This window comes from Meriones unguiculatus, chromosome 8 (assembly GCF_030254825.1).
Source record: "Meriones unguiculatus strain TT.TT164.6M chromosome 8, Bangor_MerUng_6.1, whole genome shotgun sequence".
Lineage (NCBI taxonomy): Eukaryota > Metazoa > Chordata > Mammalia > Rodentia > Muridae > Meriones > Meriones unguiculatus.
The window spans coordinates 72,873,695-72,890,969 of record NC_083356.1 but is presented as its reverse complement, the minus strand read 5'-3'; the positions used below and the strand labels follow the sequence as shown (position 1 = coordinate 72,890,969).

General features: G+C 45.0%; 1 protein-coding gene across 4 annotated transcripts in view; it reads right to left on the bottom strand.

The window, feature by feature from the left end:
- Nup188 (nucleoporin 188) overlaps window positions 1–17,275 on the bottom strand; it is a 55,321-nt gene that overhangs the window by 5,681 nt on the left and 32,365 nt on the right. For all 4 annotated transcript variants that reach the window (XM_060389862.1, XM_060389864.1, XM_060389863.1 and 1 more), the window contains exons 16-34: window positions 16,096–16,248; window positions 15,768–15,894; window positions 15,487–15,574; window positions 15,318–15,394; window positions 14,391–14,505; window positions 12,786–12,906; window positions 12,576–12,642; window positions 11,484–11,612; window positions 10,388–10,527; window positions 8,822–8,928; window positions 6,910–7,116; window positions 6,654–6,823; window positions 5,522–5,591; window positions 5,120–5,187; window positions 4,323–4,518; window positions 1,628–1,705; window positions 1,286–1,371; window positions 938–1,083; window positions 528–709 (exon numbers count right to left, since the gene is read on the bottom strand). In XM_060389862.1, coding sequence (XP_060245845.1) covers window positions 528–709; window positions 938–1,083; window positions 1,286–1,371; window positions 1,628–1,705; window positions 4,323–4,518; window positions 5,120–5,187; window positions 5,522–5,591; window positions 6,654–6,823; window positions 6,910–7,116; window positions 8,822–8,928; window positions 10,388–10,527; window positions 11,484–11,612; window positions 12,576–12,642; window positions 12,786–12,906; window positions 14,391–14,505; window positions 15,318–15,394; window positions 15,487–15,574; window positions 15,768–15,894; window positions 16,096–16,248 — 2,327 coding nt within the window. The remainder of the gene's footprint in view (window positions 1–527; window positions 710–937; window positions 1,084–1,285; window positions 1,372–1,627; window positions 1,706–4,322; window positions 4,519–5,119; window positions 5,188–5,521; window positions 5,592–6,653; window positions 6,824–6,909; window positions 7,117–8,821; window positions 8,929–10,387; window positions 10,528–11,483; window positions 11,613–12,575; window positions 12,643–12,785; window positions 12,907–14,390; window positions 14,506–15,317; window positions 15,395–15,486; window positions 15,575–15,767; window positions 15,895–16,095; window positions 16,249–17,275) is intronic.

Below are 17,275 nucleotides of genomic sequence, written 5' to 3'. Positions count from 1 at the left end.
GGCAAAGGCAAGCAGATCTCTATGGGTTTGAGGCCAGCCCTGGTCCAGGATAGCCAGGGCTGTTATACAGAGAAACCCTGTCTTGAATCCTGACCCCACCAAAGGGAGAAAAAAAAAAAAAAAAAGGAAAAGAACATTGTTCTATACTGCATCATCATCTTCTAGAGACTGAATTGTTTAAAGGTCCTCTGTCCTTACCCTGTAAAGTAGCTCCCTCCAGCCCACCCCTGCTGTCCTCATTTTACCCTGCTCAGATCAACCAGTGATCAGGCCACCAGAAGATACTGAGCTGGACAGACACTTCTTCACTTCTTATGGTCTAACCTTCCTGCCAGGCCCACGCTGCCTGTTTGACTAGTCATGCTGAAATGGCAGAGCATGATGCCGCTCCATGTGCTTTCCTCAATGCCCTGACCCCACAGGGCTCTGGGGATCCTCAGGCTCTCACCTTCCCATCTCCCCCCAGGCTAGTGGCAGCTGTGAGTATAGTCTATCTGCTGTCACAGTGCCTGCTGATCCTCCCTCACCCCATCACGCTGGTCCTTGTGCCGGGGCCGAGGGCAGTCATCCGTTTCCATGCTGTCCTTGTCCTCTGCAACACCGCCTGATGCCAGGCTGTGGCGGGTCTGATCAAAGAGTGTAATCACCTCTTCTTGGAGGGTCTCGCAGACATTGAGCACCAGCTGGGAGTACTGGGGGATATCACTTACTGCAGAACAGATGGGAAGGGGTGCTGTCATACAAGGCAGGCCATTTTCACTGTATGCCAAGGCTTTCGCTCCAGGCAGGGGCTGGAAAGGCAGTTACGTACCAAGAGGGAGAGTGTCATATTACTGGGAGAGGAAGGCACAGTGGGAAATAAAGACTGAAACCTGGAGACTCACAGAAAGCACGCGTGGCCCCATGTTAGGAGCTGGCGCCTAGGCTGCCTGCTCACCTCGCATTTCCTTCATCTGTAATACTGTAATGAATGCAGAGAACACCTTGGCCTTGGTCTTTTCCATGAGCTGCTGGTCTGCCTGGAGCACCCCTTCCAGGACCTCTGTCAAGGACCCAAGGATTTTATCCACAGCACCCAACTCTCTGAAGGAACAAGGGCAGAAGCAGCATACCTCACTCACTGTCCCCAGTGCACCTCCAAAGCCACAGGCAGGCTGCCTCACTGCAGGTTTGTATGCCGAGCTGCTCCCTTTCTGGCAAAGTATGCTAGAGCCCTTCTCCCCTTCAAGAAAGGAAGGGTCAGTGAGGAAGAGCTGGCAGGCACTGTTGAGGTCACAGAACTCACCTCTTCCATTGCCGCAGGAGGATGAGCAGCAGAGTGCACATCATGGAGCCCAGTCGGAGGCAGTTCACTGATGTTGCAACAAGGAGCTGAAGGGAGGAATGAGGAATGGCAGAGCAGTCACGCATCTGGCTGCCTATAAGCAGACACAGCTACAAAGATAGAATATCTTTGGCCTTGCCCGCTCATCATGTACTGACAGGTGCAATCAGGTGCAAGGAGCTGGGCCACCTATTTACCACTGCAGTCTCACCTCCCAGGCCACCTGACTGACCTCTGAGCAGCTGCCAGACTGTGAAGGCCCTATGTGACCTTAGGGAAAGGAAACTTCCCACACATACTTACTAATGCTTTGGTCCCATCAAGCACATCAAGAAAGAGCTGGCGACGCACTGCCATGTCAGTCAAGTGCATGATGTCTGCCTGCAAGTGGACAGAAAAAGATTATGTTTGGGTCAGACTTTAAGAGCCAAGAAATGAAGGGCCTTAAGAAGCAATTACCAATTTGGAAAGTCATGGTGTCCCGGATTAAAATGAAGCTTCTAGCCCTGCAGTTTCTTGGTTCACTCTAGAACTGTTGAGATGAAAACCATATTGGCTCCTCCTCAGAATTACACCCTTCCTGTGGTAGGCAGTTTTCAAAGGCTTCCCAGGGCTTCAAGCCTCACCTGCCACATGACCTTCAACCCCACCTGTGCCCACTGGAACCCAGCCCTCCCTACAACCTCCCTCCAGTTTTTCTGGAACTGGTTTCACCATGTTGTTCTGCAGGCTGTCCCTAACTCACAATCCTCTGTGCTTCAGCCTCCTGATTAGCAGGTGCCAACCACCACCTGGCTCTTCCATTGTTCCCATACATACCAAGTGCTTTCTACCACAGGACTTGACAACTAGAATTTCTTCTGTCTAGACTTCTTGCTCAGCAGACAGGCTTTTCACATACTTAGGTGTCTGAGTCCCTTCAGAGGCCACTGTGACTACTAGTACCTCATGTGCTAACCACCACAGCACCTTCTTAGCTATTATAGCTAAGTATTACAATCTCAAGTTATATTTTTCATCTGTGAATTTATAACTTAGCCCCTCTCTTTTTATTATTCTCTCATACATTACACCTGACTGCCGTTTCCCCTCCCACCACTCCTCTCAGTCCCTTCCCTGGCCTCTCCTCTCCTCTCCTCCAGATCTACTTTTTCCCTTCCAAGAAAAAGGAAAAGTGGGCCTCCCAGGGATATCAACTGAACATGGCATGAGTTACTGTAAGAATAGGCACAAACCCTCATGTTAAGGCTGGACAGAACAACCTAGTAGCAGGAGAAAGGGTCCCAAGCACAAGCAAGAGAGTCAAGAGACAGGCCCTGCTCCCACTGTTGGGAGACCCACAAGAACACTAAGCCACACATCCATAACATATATATAGAGAACCATGCTTAGACACATACAGGATCCATGTTTGTTGTTTCAGTCTCTGGAGCCCCTATGAGCCTTAGTTGACACTGTGGGCCACCTTTCTCCTCACCATAAGAGCAGGCCTTTCCTGCCTATTCACTGCTATATCCCTGGTACCTGCAGGTACAGAACAAATATTCTAATAGCAAAGGAGGGAGAGGGGGACAAGGTCCATCAGGTATAGGAGAGCAGAGGTACAACTTAAGAATTGCTATTTGGGACCTAGAGAGATGACCCAGAGATTAAGAACACTGGCTGTTCTTCGTGAGTTCAATTCCCAGCAACCACATTGTGACTTATAACCATCTATAATGAGATCTGGTGCCCTCTTCTGGCCTGCAGACATATATGCAGGCAATAGTATACTATATAAATAATAAATCTAAAAAAAAAAAAAAAAAAAAAAATTTTTTTGTTTGGTTGGATTCCCTCCCTCTACCCAGAAGGGTCTCATTATGTAGCTCTGGCTGTTCTGGAACTCACTCCATAGACCAGGCTAGCCTTGAATTTAAGAGATTAACTGGCCTCTGCATACAGAGTTGCTGGGATTAAAGGTGTGTGCGACTCTGCCAGGTCCTGGTTGGATTTTAAAAGGCAGTGAAATGGACATTACACTATCAAGTGGCTAAGCCTTGTGGTAGGCCTGAAGCCTCAGGGGTTGGTGGATATCACATCCCAACAAAAGCATGCCCAGACCTATTCCTTCTAGGCTCAAAACTCAGGGCACACAAGTTAGAGAGATGTGTGATGTTTTTGGAACAAAGAGGCATCTGCCAAGGTTAGGCTGTAAGTAAGTAAAGATACGGTCCAGATGCTCTGAAGAACACTCTAGCACTATGCACTATGACACAGCACAATAGTGTTAAACTGAAAAATGCCAAGAATGGTGCAAACTCTTCCCAAACAACAACTCTCACTCTTTAAAACCTAGCTGGGAGCCAGGTGTGGTAGCTCACAACTGTAACCTCAGCACTCAGGGAAGCAGAGGCAGGTGGATTTCTGTGAGTTTGAGGCCAGCCTAGTCTACAAAGCAGGTACAGGACTGCCAAGGTTACACAGAGGAACCCTGTCTTGAAAAACCTGGCTGAGAAGCTGTGGTTAAAGTGGTTAAAGGCACTTGCTGAACAAGCCTGATGACCTGAGTTCAATTCCCAGGGCTGACACATGAAGGTAGGACTGATTCAGCAAATTTGTCTTCTGACCACCACATACATTTGCATACACTAATAGTAAGTAAAAATTTAAAAGACTCACTATACAGTGAAGAGCCAATGGCCTGTCCTTTTTTTTTTTAGAACCAATGAAAACAAACAGCTAAGAGGTCCAGGCTCCTGCTGCAGCAGTCAAGGCACAGATACCTAGTGACCAGAAGGCATAGCACCAAAGCAATACCACCTTGTAAGAGGCACACCCCAGACCTATCCAGTCCCAACAGTGAAGGCCTTCAGGATGTGTCATAGATTTAGAACTGTTTCTCTGTCTTGTCCCCAAGATGTCCTATCAAGCCTCAGCCCCAGGCACCTGCCCATCCTCATCTTAGGGCATATACTCTGTTGCATTCACTTTACCCCAAGGATCTGCATGTGCTTACGTGGCTGGTGGCAATGATGAGCAGCATCCTCCAGGCCGAGACCAGCATTTGATACTCCAGCAAGGACGTGCAGCTGCTGCCCTCTGTTTCAGCCATGTAAACTGCCAAAGACTTGACGTACCCTGACCAGTAGGCAAAGCGTTTCTCGCTAGAAAACTTCTTGAGTATATCTTTTAATGACTGGTCTAATGAACCCCTATGATGTCAAGAAAACAAACTCCAGTCAGGATTCAAAATAGGTGGGAAGGAGATGAGCATATGGCACCCAGCTCTAGGATAAGCTCCAAAGTAATAAACAAAGCTGAGGCCCTTTCAGAAAAGTCTCCTCCATTAAATCCCAGGCATACAGAATCTGCTTTAACAATAACATTCTCTCTCTTTTTTCCCCCGAGACAGGGTTTTTCTGTGCAGCCTTGGCTATCCCAGACTCACTTTGTACACCAGGCTGTCCTCAAACTCATGGCGATCTGCCTGCCTCTACCTCCCTGAGTGCTGGGATTAAAGGTGTGCATCACCGCTCCCGGCTCAGCTCTGACAATCATAAATGCTACCAGTGCACTGGAAGGGACTGTTCACTGGCCCTCCATCTAATGAGCCAGACCATCTCTCCTTTGTGTCTGGCTTAGCAACCATGAATTCAGTGATAGGCCTCTCTACCATTCCACTCCCCACCCCCATCTTTGATTAAAATTTCATGGGAGAGAGCTGGCATGCAAAAAGCCTGGAGTTTGATCCCCAGCACTATGCAAACAGTAAAAAACAATACCAACAAAACCACTTTGAGGGGAAACACTCACTTAACTACATAGTATATCTCCAAACATATTATCTTCATGATTAGGGCACAGGTTTCCAGGATGCTGGGCTGTGGAGGGGAGAGCAAACCATACCAATTACATGGAGAAACACTCCCAACCCCTGCTGAGAGCAAGGACCTAACACTTAGAAAACAAGTCATCACATCTTTATGGAATGCAAATGGCACCCACCAATGCAGGACACCAGGTCCACAATGTTTAGGGGGCAGAGCCTTCCACCCAGAGCAGGCATGCCACCCTGCTTCCCAGACAACAGGAAACAAGACAGTGCTCTGCAGAAGAACCTTCTCATGAAACATTCTGTATCTAACTCAAGGATCCGTTTTTCCACCTTTCCTCCCAGGGACTCCCAGGCACTGTCCTACCCTCCACATAGCTTACCTCAGATGTCTCTGAGGGAGGAGAAAGACTTCCAAACAGTGGACTGGTTAAATTCTCCCAAAATTTGGGTCTAGAACAAAAACACTTGTTTAAATGCCACTTTTCCCCCACAGTGCCCATCTCACTAGTCCCCCTTGCTAATATTTTTTTCATATTTAATGGCCTAAACCTATAATGTTTTTATAAACTATTCCTTTATAAACATTAACAGTCCATAAATGAAACTACACCTTTCACTTAAGAAGTGCAGCTGGGAGCCAGGCAGTAGCAGCCCACACCTTTAACCCCAGCACTTGGGAGGCTGAGGCAAAAAGAGAAGATAGAGGTAGAGGCCAGCTTGGTCTATAGAGCAAGTTCCAGGACAGGCAAAGCTATACAGAAACTGTCTCAAAAAAATAAAAATAAACGAACAAAACAGAAGAGGAGGAGCAGCAGCAGAAACAGCAGGAGCAGCAGCAACAGCATCTGGGCTGGTGAGATGACTAAAACACTGATCACTAAGACTGATAATCTGAGTTCAATCCCTGGGATCCACATCGTAGAAATTGTCCTTTGGCCACACATAGCTCTGTGACATGTGCTTGCAATTCACAGTAAAAATTTAAAAACAAAAGGGCTGGAGAAATGGCTCGGAGGTTAAGAGCACTGGCTGCTCTTCCAGAGGACCCAGGGTGAATTCCCAGCACCCACACGGCAGCTCACATCTTAGAACTCCAGTGCTAGGGGATCAGACACCCTCACACAGATATACATGTAGGCAAAAGATCAATAAACATAAAATTAAAAAAATGTAAAAAAAAAAAGTGAAAAACAACAACAACAAAACATCTACCTGTGCTGGTAAAGCCTTTAATCTCTACACATGGAAAGCAGAGGGCTACAAGGTCACTATGAGTTGAAGGCAAAGGTCTACATAGCAAGCTCAGCCAAAGCTACACGAGAACTTGTCCCAAAAAAGCAAATAAGTAAATAAAGAGAAAAAGGAAAGAAAAAAGACATGTAAGCGTCCCCAGTCTGAACTGGGTACTAAGTATTCTATACATAATAAGATGACCTCACAACAAACCTACTTCCATCTTATAGACAAGAACAGATAAGTTCATGGGTCAGCTACTGTCCCGAGGGGACATACTTGGTTCTGAGGACAAGCATAGCACTATCTCTACGGTCTTGCCACAGGGCATGAAGGAAGGCAATGGCTGCACGATGCAACAGGGGTGGGCACCAGTATCGATCTTGCTGCTGGGAATCAATCAGCTCCAGCACCACATGGAGGCAGCTCCACACACCAAGGCTGAATTCCTACAAGAGGGACAGGTGGGCATTCAAGTTTCATAACTGCACTTCCAAGCAGCCATCACCCAGCTTCACTCAAAGTGCAGGCTGACCTTAGAGCCGTTGCTGCCATCCTTCACCTCCAGATTCAAAAACAGCTCTATGAGACCTGGCTGTGTCTCTACAGCAACTGTAAGGAATTCCAGAATCATGACTTTGATGCGCATGTCCTCAATCTTGCTCTGGAGGCGGGTCAGGAAGGCATCACGAATAGCAGCGGCATCACTGCCCAGGCAAGCATACACTGACATTGGTGCCACCTGGAGACCAGAACACACAGCTTTAAGGGTCTAATTGTAGAACTGTAGTCTGTTTTTTTTTTTCCCCTTTTTGGTTTGTGTATAGGATTGTTTGGTTTTGTTTTTTTCTTTTTTAAAAGATTCCTTCATTCCTTCATTCATTTTCATTACGTAATAGAGTTCTGCCTGCATGTACACCTGCTCACTAAAAGAGGGCACTAGATCTCATTATAGGTGGTTGTGAGCCACCATGTGGTTGTTGGGAGTTGAACTCAGGACCTTTGGAGGAGCAGCCAGTGCTCCTAACCTCTGAGCTATCTTTCTAGCCCAGGTTTAAGGCTCTAGGTCCAGAAAATGTCCAGCAGGGTTCCACAGAAGGGCATTAAGGAATTCTAGGAAATGGAAAATAAGAAAACAACCCAGACATACATTTCTAGGGTGAAAGAACTTACTAAAGGCTGGAGAGATGGGTCAGTTAGCTAGAGCACAAAGACCTGAGCTCAGATGCTCAACACCCACTAACAGCTGAGAGTAGCCTCTAATCTTAGTGTTGGGGAGGCAGAAGCCAGAGGAGCCCTGGTTTTGCTGATAAGCCGGCATAGCCAACAAACCAGCGCCAGATTCAATGAGACTCTCAAAAACTGAGATGGACAGTGATTGAGAAAGACACTAACGTTGACCTCTGGCTTTGACACACATATGCACCCATGTGCATATTCATGTACATGTGCATGCACACTCACGGATGTTAAATTAAGTAAAAAATAAGGTTATCAGTTGGGTGGTGGTGGCGAATGTCTGTAATCCCAGCACTCAAGAGACAGACGCAAGCAGATCTCTGTGAGTTCAAGGCCAGCCTGGACTACAAAACGAGTCCATGACAGCCAAGTCTACACGGAGAAACCTCTCTCGAAGAAAACAAACAAACAAAATGAGGTTATCTATCTATTAGACTGACAAAAAGAACTGCTGATGCCATCGGGTAAGGATATAAATTTTGGTATTAAGTGTATAAAGTGAAGGGGCTAGAGAGACAGCTCACTGGTTAAAAACACTTGCACTTAGCTGGACTGGTAGTGCATACTTTTAATCCCAGAACTCAGAAAGGATAGGCTGTGAGTTTCTGACCAGCTTGAATGTGAGATTGTCTCAAAAACCAAAACCAACCAAAAAACAAACAAACAAACATTTTTTTTTTTTTTGCAGAGAACTGAGGCTTGTTTCTCAGCACCCACATAGTAGCTTATAGCCATCTGTGACTCTAAAACCCTCTCAACACTTTGGACACCAGGCACACAGGTGGTATACATACATACATACATATACACACATACACACACACACAGTCAAAACACTCATGTACATAAAATAAAAAATCTAAAAAATAAACTGGGGCTGAAGAGATGACTCAGTGATGAGAGCAGGAGCAGGTACTGCTTTTACAAAGGAATTCAGTTTGATTCCTAGCCCCCCATCAGGCTGCTCATATCGGCCTGTGATGCCAACATTTCTGGCCTAAGTGGGTACCTGTACTCGGTAGACACACCCACACACATACCCACACAAAGGAGTACAAAACTTAGTGGTAGAGTGCTTGCCCAGCAGTATAAGGTCTTGACTTCCATATCAAGCACTACAAGACATTAAAAAAAAAAAAAAATAGAGAAGTGGAGGGCAGCAGAGAAAGCTCATGTCGCATGACTCTGGCTGGCTACATGGATCTTACCGTGGCCAAACGTTTCAGAAGCTGGATGGCCAGACGCGGCAAAGCTGGGTCATGTCTGTGGTAGATGTACTTGGCTAGGACAGCAATGAGGTTGTTCCCATGAGCACCTGCAGCAAAGAAAAGAGACAGATGGGTTCTGGCCACTAATTAGAGTTCCTCCAAAACACTGTCCACTGGGCCAGAGTAAGTCCAGGTGGCTAGTTCATCTTGTCTTGTTCTCAGGTACAAAGATATAAGCAGGATTTTGGGTCAACACAATGCATAGTTCAATACAATGGCACAGATAAAAATTTAAAGGAATATTCTTTAATAAATAGGTTACAAAGACCATTGTCCTGAAATTTAAAAGAAAAAAATCTGACAACTCAAACCTTAAGCAGTAAGGCTAGTGAGATGGCTCAGTGGGTAAAAGTCTGATGACCCAATTCAATCCCTCAGATCCACATGCTGGAGAGAGAACCAAGCTCCAGTCTATATACTTGTGTACGTATGTGTACACACATATACACACAAACTCAGAAAACACAAAAACCCTTTAGCCAGACAAAGCAGCACATGCTTGCAATCTCAGCACTTGAGAGGTGAAGAAAGTTATGACCAGAAATTGAAGGACCGAGGGGTCAGCGAAACGACCCAATGGATTAAGGTACTTGCTGCTAAGCCTGATGACCATAGTTCAACTCCCAGGACCCACATATGGGAAGAAAGAGCTGACACCCAGACATCATGCACATAAACATATTCTTGGCTACATAATCAGTTTAAGACCATCCAAGGTCTCCAAGGAAAATAAAGTAACTGGGCAAGAGCAGTAACTTAATAGTGGAGCACCTGCTAACATGCATAAGGCTCTGGGTTCAATCCCCAGTACAGCAAATGAAAAAGAATTAAAAGGTATAAATGGTCTTAGACATGATATAAAACATTAATGAAAATATGATCGAGCCATAGATTAAACCAACTTGAAAGTCACACAGTGATATGAGCTAAAGTATTTTGAAGGTCATTTCTGTGCTGTTGTTTCTGCTATAAAGACCACTGCCTGTGGAGTGCTGAAAGATAGGCAGGGATCACACTACTCATCTCCTCTGTATACTGTCACTGCAGCTATCCGTTATCAACTCACTTTCATCATCTCTTGTCAGGGACAGTGATGTTAGACCCACCCTACAGTTAAGAAATCTTTTTTTTTTTTTTTTTTCTTTTTAAATATGGTCTCACATTGGGTGGCCTAGCTTGTACTCCTGCCTCAGTTTCCAAGGATGCTGGGATTGCAGGCATTTACCACGATGCCACTGTGGATGAGAATCTGAGACAGAGCTTAAATATGCCTGAGGTTTTCACACGGCTGACCGAAACCTAAACTTGAACCAAGGAAACCTGAGTCCAGCCTCTATCTTTAAGTATTACTATGTCATCATCAGGAGGCCAGAATAAAGTATGATGCAGTCCTTTTGCTTCCAAAGCTAAAGAAATGAGCTGAGAACAACTCCTGATGTTCAAACATAGGGCATTTAATATAATGTCTTTATGGCAGAAATGTAGCTGAGGAAGAGAAATACATACCATGCTGTGTAAGAGCCTGTTCCAAGGGGGACACCACATTAGAAGGAGGTTTCAGCCGAATAACATTGTTGGTGACAGAGAATGCCAGCTTTACTGTCTTGATCAGCAGTTGGCCCTGGCCCTGACCTTCTGGCCCATCACTAGGTTGACAAATGGAAATTACATTTAATTTAGATAACGTGATTTTACTCATAGTATATGTGCTCACAAATCAGATTCCAACAAGAATTGCAAGAGCTCACCAGCTTCTATTAGGGAGCCCAGTTCAGACTAGGAAAGAGAAGAGGCTAAGCAGCAGCCACTAGCTACAGCTTAGGAAATACAAAGGTTTTGTTTGTTTGTTTGTTTGGTTGGTTTTTAGGATGGGTTTCTGTAGAGCCCTGGGCATCCGAGAACTTGCTCTATAGCCCAGGTTGGCCTCAAACTCAAGAGATCCACCCGCCTCTGCCTCCTGAGTGCTGGGATCATAGGTGTATGTCACTGTGCCTGGCTACAAAGTTATTTTTAAAAAGTAACTGGAAGGACCAGGAAAGCTATTATGAGATTGTGTATTCAAGAAATAAAGTGAAGCTTAACTCAGGATTCCTCATCAATATGGCTGTCTAAATTAGACCTGAAGGAATACAACACCAATAGACATGCTAAGGCTAAGGCAAGGAGGGGGAAAAATCTCACATGACTCCATGCTTAAACAGAGAACTACAGGTAAATAAGCAATGTTGAGAGCAGACAAATAGTCATTCCCAGAGATGAGCCCCCTAACTGATTATCTAATACAAACTGGTCTTCCCCAAATTACATACATAAAAGAAATACTAAATATACTAAGCAATCTCTATATCTATGTACACACATTATGTGTATATGTAGGGGCGTGGTGTAACAAAGAAAAACACACCATCAACTTGAAGGAGTGCAAGGCAAGGGTATGGAAGGAGTTGGAGGAAGAAAAGCAAATGAGGAAAATGATGTAACTGCATTTTAATTTTAGAAATATGGGGGGAACAAACAAGGCAACTACAAGTTAAGCTAAGATGGGGCTTAGAAAATGCAGGGTACCTTGAAGACCAACGGGGCAGCACAGAGGAAGGCCTACCTTCGAGGCTGAGCAGCCATCACCATATCTATGGTGTCCACACCAATTCCCATGATACTGATGACTGTCTGTCCAGCTTCTGTATAAGCAAGGCTGCAGATGCAGAGGGAAGGCAGGCTGGGCGTGTGGCTAGAACAGAGGGTTCTCAGTTACTAGGAGCTTTGGAGCTCTTAACCAGAAGGAAGCAGCACTGCCCCATGTGCCTCAAAACCGGACACAGGTGAGGCAGATTAGGGGTCTGAGGAAGGAAGATATTCTGGACACTTTTCTCAGACATGGTCCTAAAGACCACCCTGAAAAATAATTGAAAGCCCATCAATTAATGGGTGTGTTTTCTGAAATTTAGGACTAACCCATTCATGTAATGTATGGGATATAAAAACAAGGGAGGGCACAGCTACAGAACAGTGAATACATGGAGTAGAAAAGCCTGGGGTCTGCACTGACTTGGTAACAGGCCCCTCTGCAGTGGCACAACTGCATTCTAAGAGACTTTCTAATGGGCAGGCATCACTTTTATAATGCTCATAACAAATGATTACACGTGTACACACATGTACTTTCATCTGTCCTTCTCTGTCCATAGGGAGCAATGACAACTGAGTCAGTGGACAGTAAATCCTAAGTAGAGATGAATGAACTTTGGGTTTGTGTTAGTTAATTTTTGTCAATTTGACAAAGGCTAGTCAACTTCAATTAAGAAAACGCTCCCCTCCCAGAATGGCCCATGGGACATTTTCTTAATTAGTGATTAATGTCAGAGGACCTAGCCCATTGTGGGTGGTACCATCCCTGAGCAGGTGGCACTGGGGTGTATAAGAAAGAAAGCTGAGCAGGCTACTAAGCCGTGTTCCTTCACAGCCTCTACATCAGCTCCCGGCTCCAGGTTCCTGCCCTGACTTTCCTCAATGATGGACCATAATACGGACCTTTCCTCCCCAAGTTCTTTTAGAAATGGAGTTTTATCACAGCAGAAGAAATTCTACCTAGACAGGATTCAGTTTAGGCGAGATGCTGGGAAAAAAAACGAGGGGACCTAAAACAATCAATATACAGCATTTCCCCCTGCTGAGCCCCACAATCCCCCATTACCTGCTCTGCAGGTCTGTCTCTTGGCACAGGTTCAGTATTGCATGAATGAGCTCCAGAATTAGGCAACCTAGACTCCAGAAAAGACATGCAATGATTCAGCTTTCCTTGTGTTAATGACCCTACTCAAAGAAGGGAAAGATCTTCAGGGAGCCAGAAGAAATTTCTGAACACCCCAGAAATTTTGGGGTGTTCAGCCCATGTTGTCCTTACCAATCAGTTCCCGTACACCATGAGAGTTGTAGCGCCATTTGTGGTAGCTGGGAAGCATCTCCTTCAACACGAACATCACACAAGGCACCAGGCCTTGGCTCTGGGTACTACCAAGCTGTCCCTATGGAAAAGCATTGTGAGGGCCTTGGCTATGTAAGGTGGCATCCTTTATTAGTCAAGATTTAACCTCAAAAGCACAGACAGGTCCAAAGGAGAACCAGAACACCTTGACCAACAATAGAAATTCCTACTTCAGGGACTGGAGAGATGGCTCAGCAGTTAAGAGAACTGACTGCTCTTCGAGAGGACCTGAGTTCAATTTCCAGCACCCACATGGCAGCTCACAACTGTCTGTAACTCCAAGATCTGAGGCTCTCACATAGACAAACACTCAGACAAACCACCAATACACATAAAATAAAAATAAACTATAAAAATAAAATAAAATAAAATAAATTCCTACTTCAACTGAACCCACATTGTGAACAGAAAAAATAAATCAAAAGGTAAAGTGACAATATCACCAAAGGTGCTGACATGGGGGAGTAGAAAGAAAGTTACTGTGACAGAAGAGGTACCCTAATCACCAAAGATGCATGACTATCAGCAGCAAAGAAACCCATTCACTGCCAATGGCTGTCACCCGTACCTAAAGTTCAACCATCATTAAACAGCAGAGTGAGCACTGATGCCCCAAATTCCCTCTTCTAATAGTGCAGAGTAATTCCAGAATCTTAAAACTGGAGACTGCTCGCTTTGACTCTAGACACAATAATTTCTTGCTAATTCTTCACTTATTCCTACAGAAAGGATATGTGCAAGGTGCTGGGTAGTTTTTGTGTGTGTGTGCGCAGTAATAGCTGCATTAAACTCTGGTCAGTCCATCCATATAAGAAAGTCCTACCACTGCACTACACTCCCCCGGCCTGATTTTGATCTCATTCTAAGCCCAAGCAGACCTTGAACTTGTTGGTTCTGTGCTGGGCTCTTGAGAAGCCAGGGTTACAGTCTTAGGACAGCAAGCTGCTGAATATTTCCCATTTGTGAGCACTGTCCTAATTCCACATATGTGCTCAGAAATTCTCAACTGCCTAGGGTCACAGAAATTCAAGAAGTAATGAGCTTCAAGTGCCACCCTACTTCTACCCAATTCTAAAATTCTTGTTCTTAACTACACACTAGTTTTTCAGAGCCCTGATCCATTATCAGCTTACGGTCACAATCTGCATAAGAAAGAAATCAGAAAATGGATTAAGAAGTACCAAAGCACCTCTTTTGTGGTAAATACTAGACTTTGAAAATAGACCTGTGGCGGGTACAAACAGTCACACACTAGGAAAAGATATCAAGGGCATGTGGACGACAGTCAAAATAGCTTAACATGAACTGCAGGAGCCACACAGTTCTCAATTTTCACTACAAGCCTTCTGATTACTAAGAAAAACTCACACAATCAAGCAAGCCCCCAGGAACACAATGGCACAACTCTCAACACACAGAAGCTGATGTTCCATAACCACAGAACAGCTGTCCTGCATACAGATAGGATGACTACAATAGCACGGAACAGAGGAGCTATTCCAGAATTATCTGCTCAGATGGTACCTTGACAAGAGTAGTGACCAAGCGCAGAAAGGCAACTGTGACCCCATACTCGCCCTGGGGCTGCTCACTATTCATCAGAAGGCTGCCATACCCTCCAGCATTCATTCCCTCCGCACTGGGGACAGAAGCAGAGGGAAAAAAGGATGAACAATGTTCAACGTTTGAAGAAACTGATTATACAGCATTTTTGTTACTGTCTAGATGGCGCCAGCATGAAACACAAAAGCTCTTCAAAGGGAAATAATCAATTGTAGGCCAGGGAATTTTATACCCAGGGAAAAGTTAAAGATTATGCTTTATTGATGTACAATTCCAAGAGGTTTAGAGTGAAGAATCAAATGAGCCATTAGGGAAATGGCCATCAGAGAGCAAGGTGAGCATGCTCAGGTAGTAAGATGAAGCTTGTGCTTCAGTAACTGGCCTAGCTCACATACCCTCAGACTGGAGGAAAGCACACTGAGTGTGCTTGAGAATAGGACACCAAGTCTCTGGATCCAAACACCCCTGGATTCTCTCAGCTGGAAAGTAAATGCCCACATAGCTAATGTAGTTACAGCTGGATGAGAAAAGTTCCATTTTATCTCTCAAAGTTGTGAAACCATCCAGCACTCAAAAGGCAGAAGCAGGTGGATCTCTGTGAATTCCATCAAGACCAGCCTGATCTAAATAGCAAGTTCCAGGACTATATAGTGAAGCCAGCCTTATCTCCAAAACCAAACCAAACCAAACCAAACCAAACCAAAACACTGTGAATCACCTATGTGCCTTGAGAAAAGCAGTTCTGTGTCCCATCTTGTTTACCTCATCCTCACTCACCCTCAAGTCCATGAAGACAGAAGCTTCTTTAAAATGAATAAAGCCAGGCTAGACCTGACCAGGAATGATTTGTAGTTGGAGTAAGGTCTCCCTACCCAGGACCTGGCTCACCTAATCATCTGAGTCATGTTGGAGACAGGGTGGGCCACAAATGGCAAAAAACCTGTGTGACGAAGATCAGTCCAGACCTGTAAAGGAAAAAGAAATTAGGTGTCCATCCCTCCAGATACATATGCCAAATATAATACTCCTTAGCTGCTATAAAGACTTGGCATCTCACCTTTGCTGGATTCCGAGCAGCCAAGACAGTTAAGCAATTGACACAAGAAGCAATGACATTTACAGGAGGAGAGATGACTGTTGTCAACCTGGTTAGAGAACAAAGCACTGCATCCAGTGAAATAATAACAAGTAGTTTCCAGTTCTCGCCACACTCCTCTCAAAAAACAAGAAAGCCCTCAGCTGAGAAACTATTCTAAAGGCCTCTCACAGATCCCAGGGCCAGGTTCCTGGGAAGCAACAGAATCACTGCTGCAAGCTCTACCAACCACAGGGACTCACCGTTGCAGAAGCATGTAGATGCGGGATGTGATAGGCAACAGACAATCTGCTATGGACAAGTCTGTGCTAATGACCTTGTGTACCAAATCAATGATGGGTTTGACCCGCTGGCAATGCTGGATGACATCTGTGGGGAAAGTTGGCCTATAAATTCTCAGCATACCCTTCTATAAAAAGATCACTGAGTTCTCTGTAAGACCCAGACAAAGAAGATCCCGAAGACCCCAAGCTGGAGAGCTTTAAATTTACCTTGAAGTTTGGTTTATCCTTCAAATCGTGCAAGCACACCCACTCTTCCCATCACTTGTTCTCTAAGAGCAAACCTTACCTGCTGTGGAGACAACGTGAAGTAGCATTTCAATCTCACAGGTGAAGAGAGTCCAGCTGCTGTAGGAGTACTCCCAGCGTACAAGATAAGCCCTATCATCCAGCATGACTTGGCCCACAGTGCCCTGAGGAATTCGAAGGTTGGTCTGACCCCCTATGGAAGAGAAATTGCTGTGATCCTAGTACAAATGTGAGAGGAGATTCTTCTAGGAGACACAACACATACTCAGTAGACAGCACCCCTACAACTTGTACATTAAAGAAGAGTAAAGGCAGGAGTGTTGGCACCCACCTGTAAGCTTAGATACTCACTAAATAATAACTTTGTGGGGTATAGGGCAGATACAAGATCTCAGAGTTCTGCTTGGGCTGGTACTGAACTCACAGTCTCAAATCTTTCAAGTAACTGGGTCTACAATTGTGCTCCACCAAGCTTGGCTTTAAATTTTTTTAAACTGTGGTAAAATGCATCTAACATCCAATTTCTCGTCTTATTAAGAAATGCCCACCACAGCAGCAATAAGTACACTCATACTGTGTTATGGCTATTACCTTTGCTCTCACTCACAGCAATTCCCTGTTCTTTCTAGCTCTCAGTTCCTAACAATCACAACTGTATTTTCTGTCTTGGAATTTGGCTCCTCTGAAGTACCTCAAAACAGAAGAATAACACAAAACTAGATGTGCTGGAGGTTGGTCTAATGCTAATTACTGGCACTCAAGACAGGATTACTGCCCCCTGTATACACCTATTCTTGTTTGTGTAAACCTGCCTAAAACATTACCTGATTGGTTCATTAGACAGCCTATATTTGGGCAGGGAAGAATGGGGTACACATGGCTAGTTTTCCAGGCTTTTGAGGACAGAAGAATCACAAGAATCATAGGACAGACAGAGGATGAAGACGAGAAGAAGGAGGATGCCACTATGGGTTAACCAGGAGGAAAAAAAAAAAACAAAAAACAAACCACATGGCCTAGGAGGAAAACTCCAATATGGCATGAAAAGAGCCCAGGTGAAGAATATAAGCAAGTACCGTGGGATTATGGCTGAAAGGGAGAAAGGTTGAGGAGGATTGAGGTGGACGGCACTGGATGGGGCTGGGAGATGGATGGTGAGGTGATTTAGACAGTGTTGGTAGGAATACCTGCCTGGCCCAAGGTAAACAAGGCAAGTATAA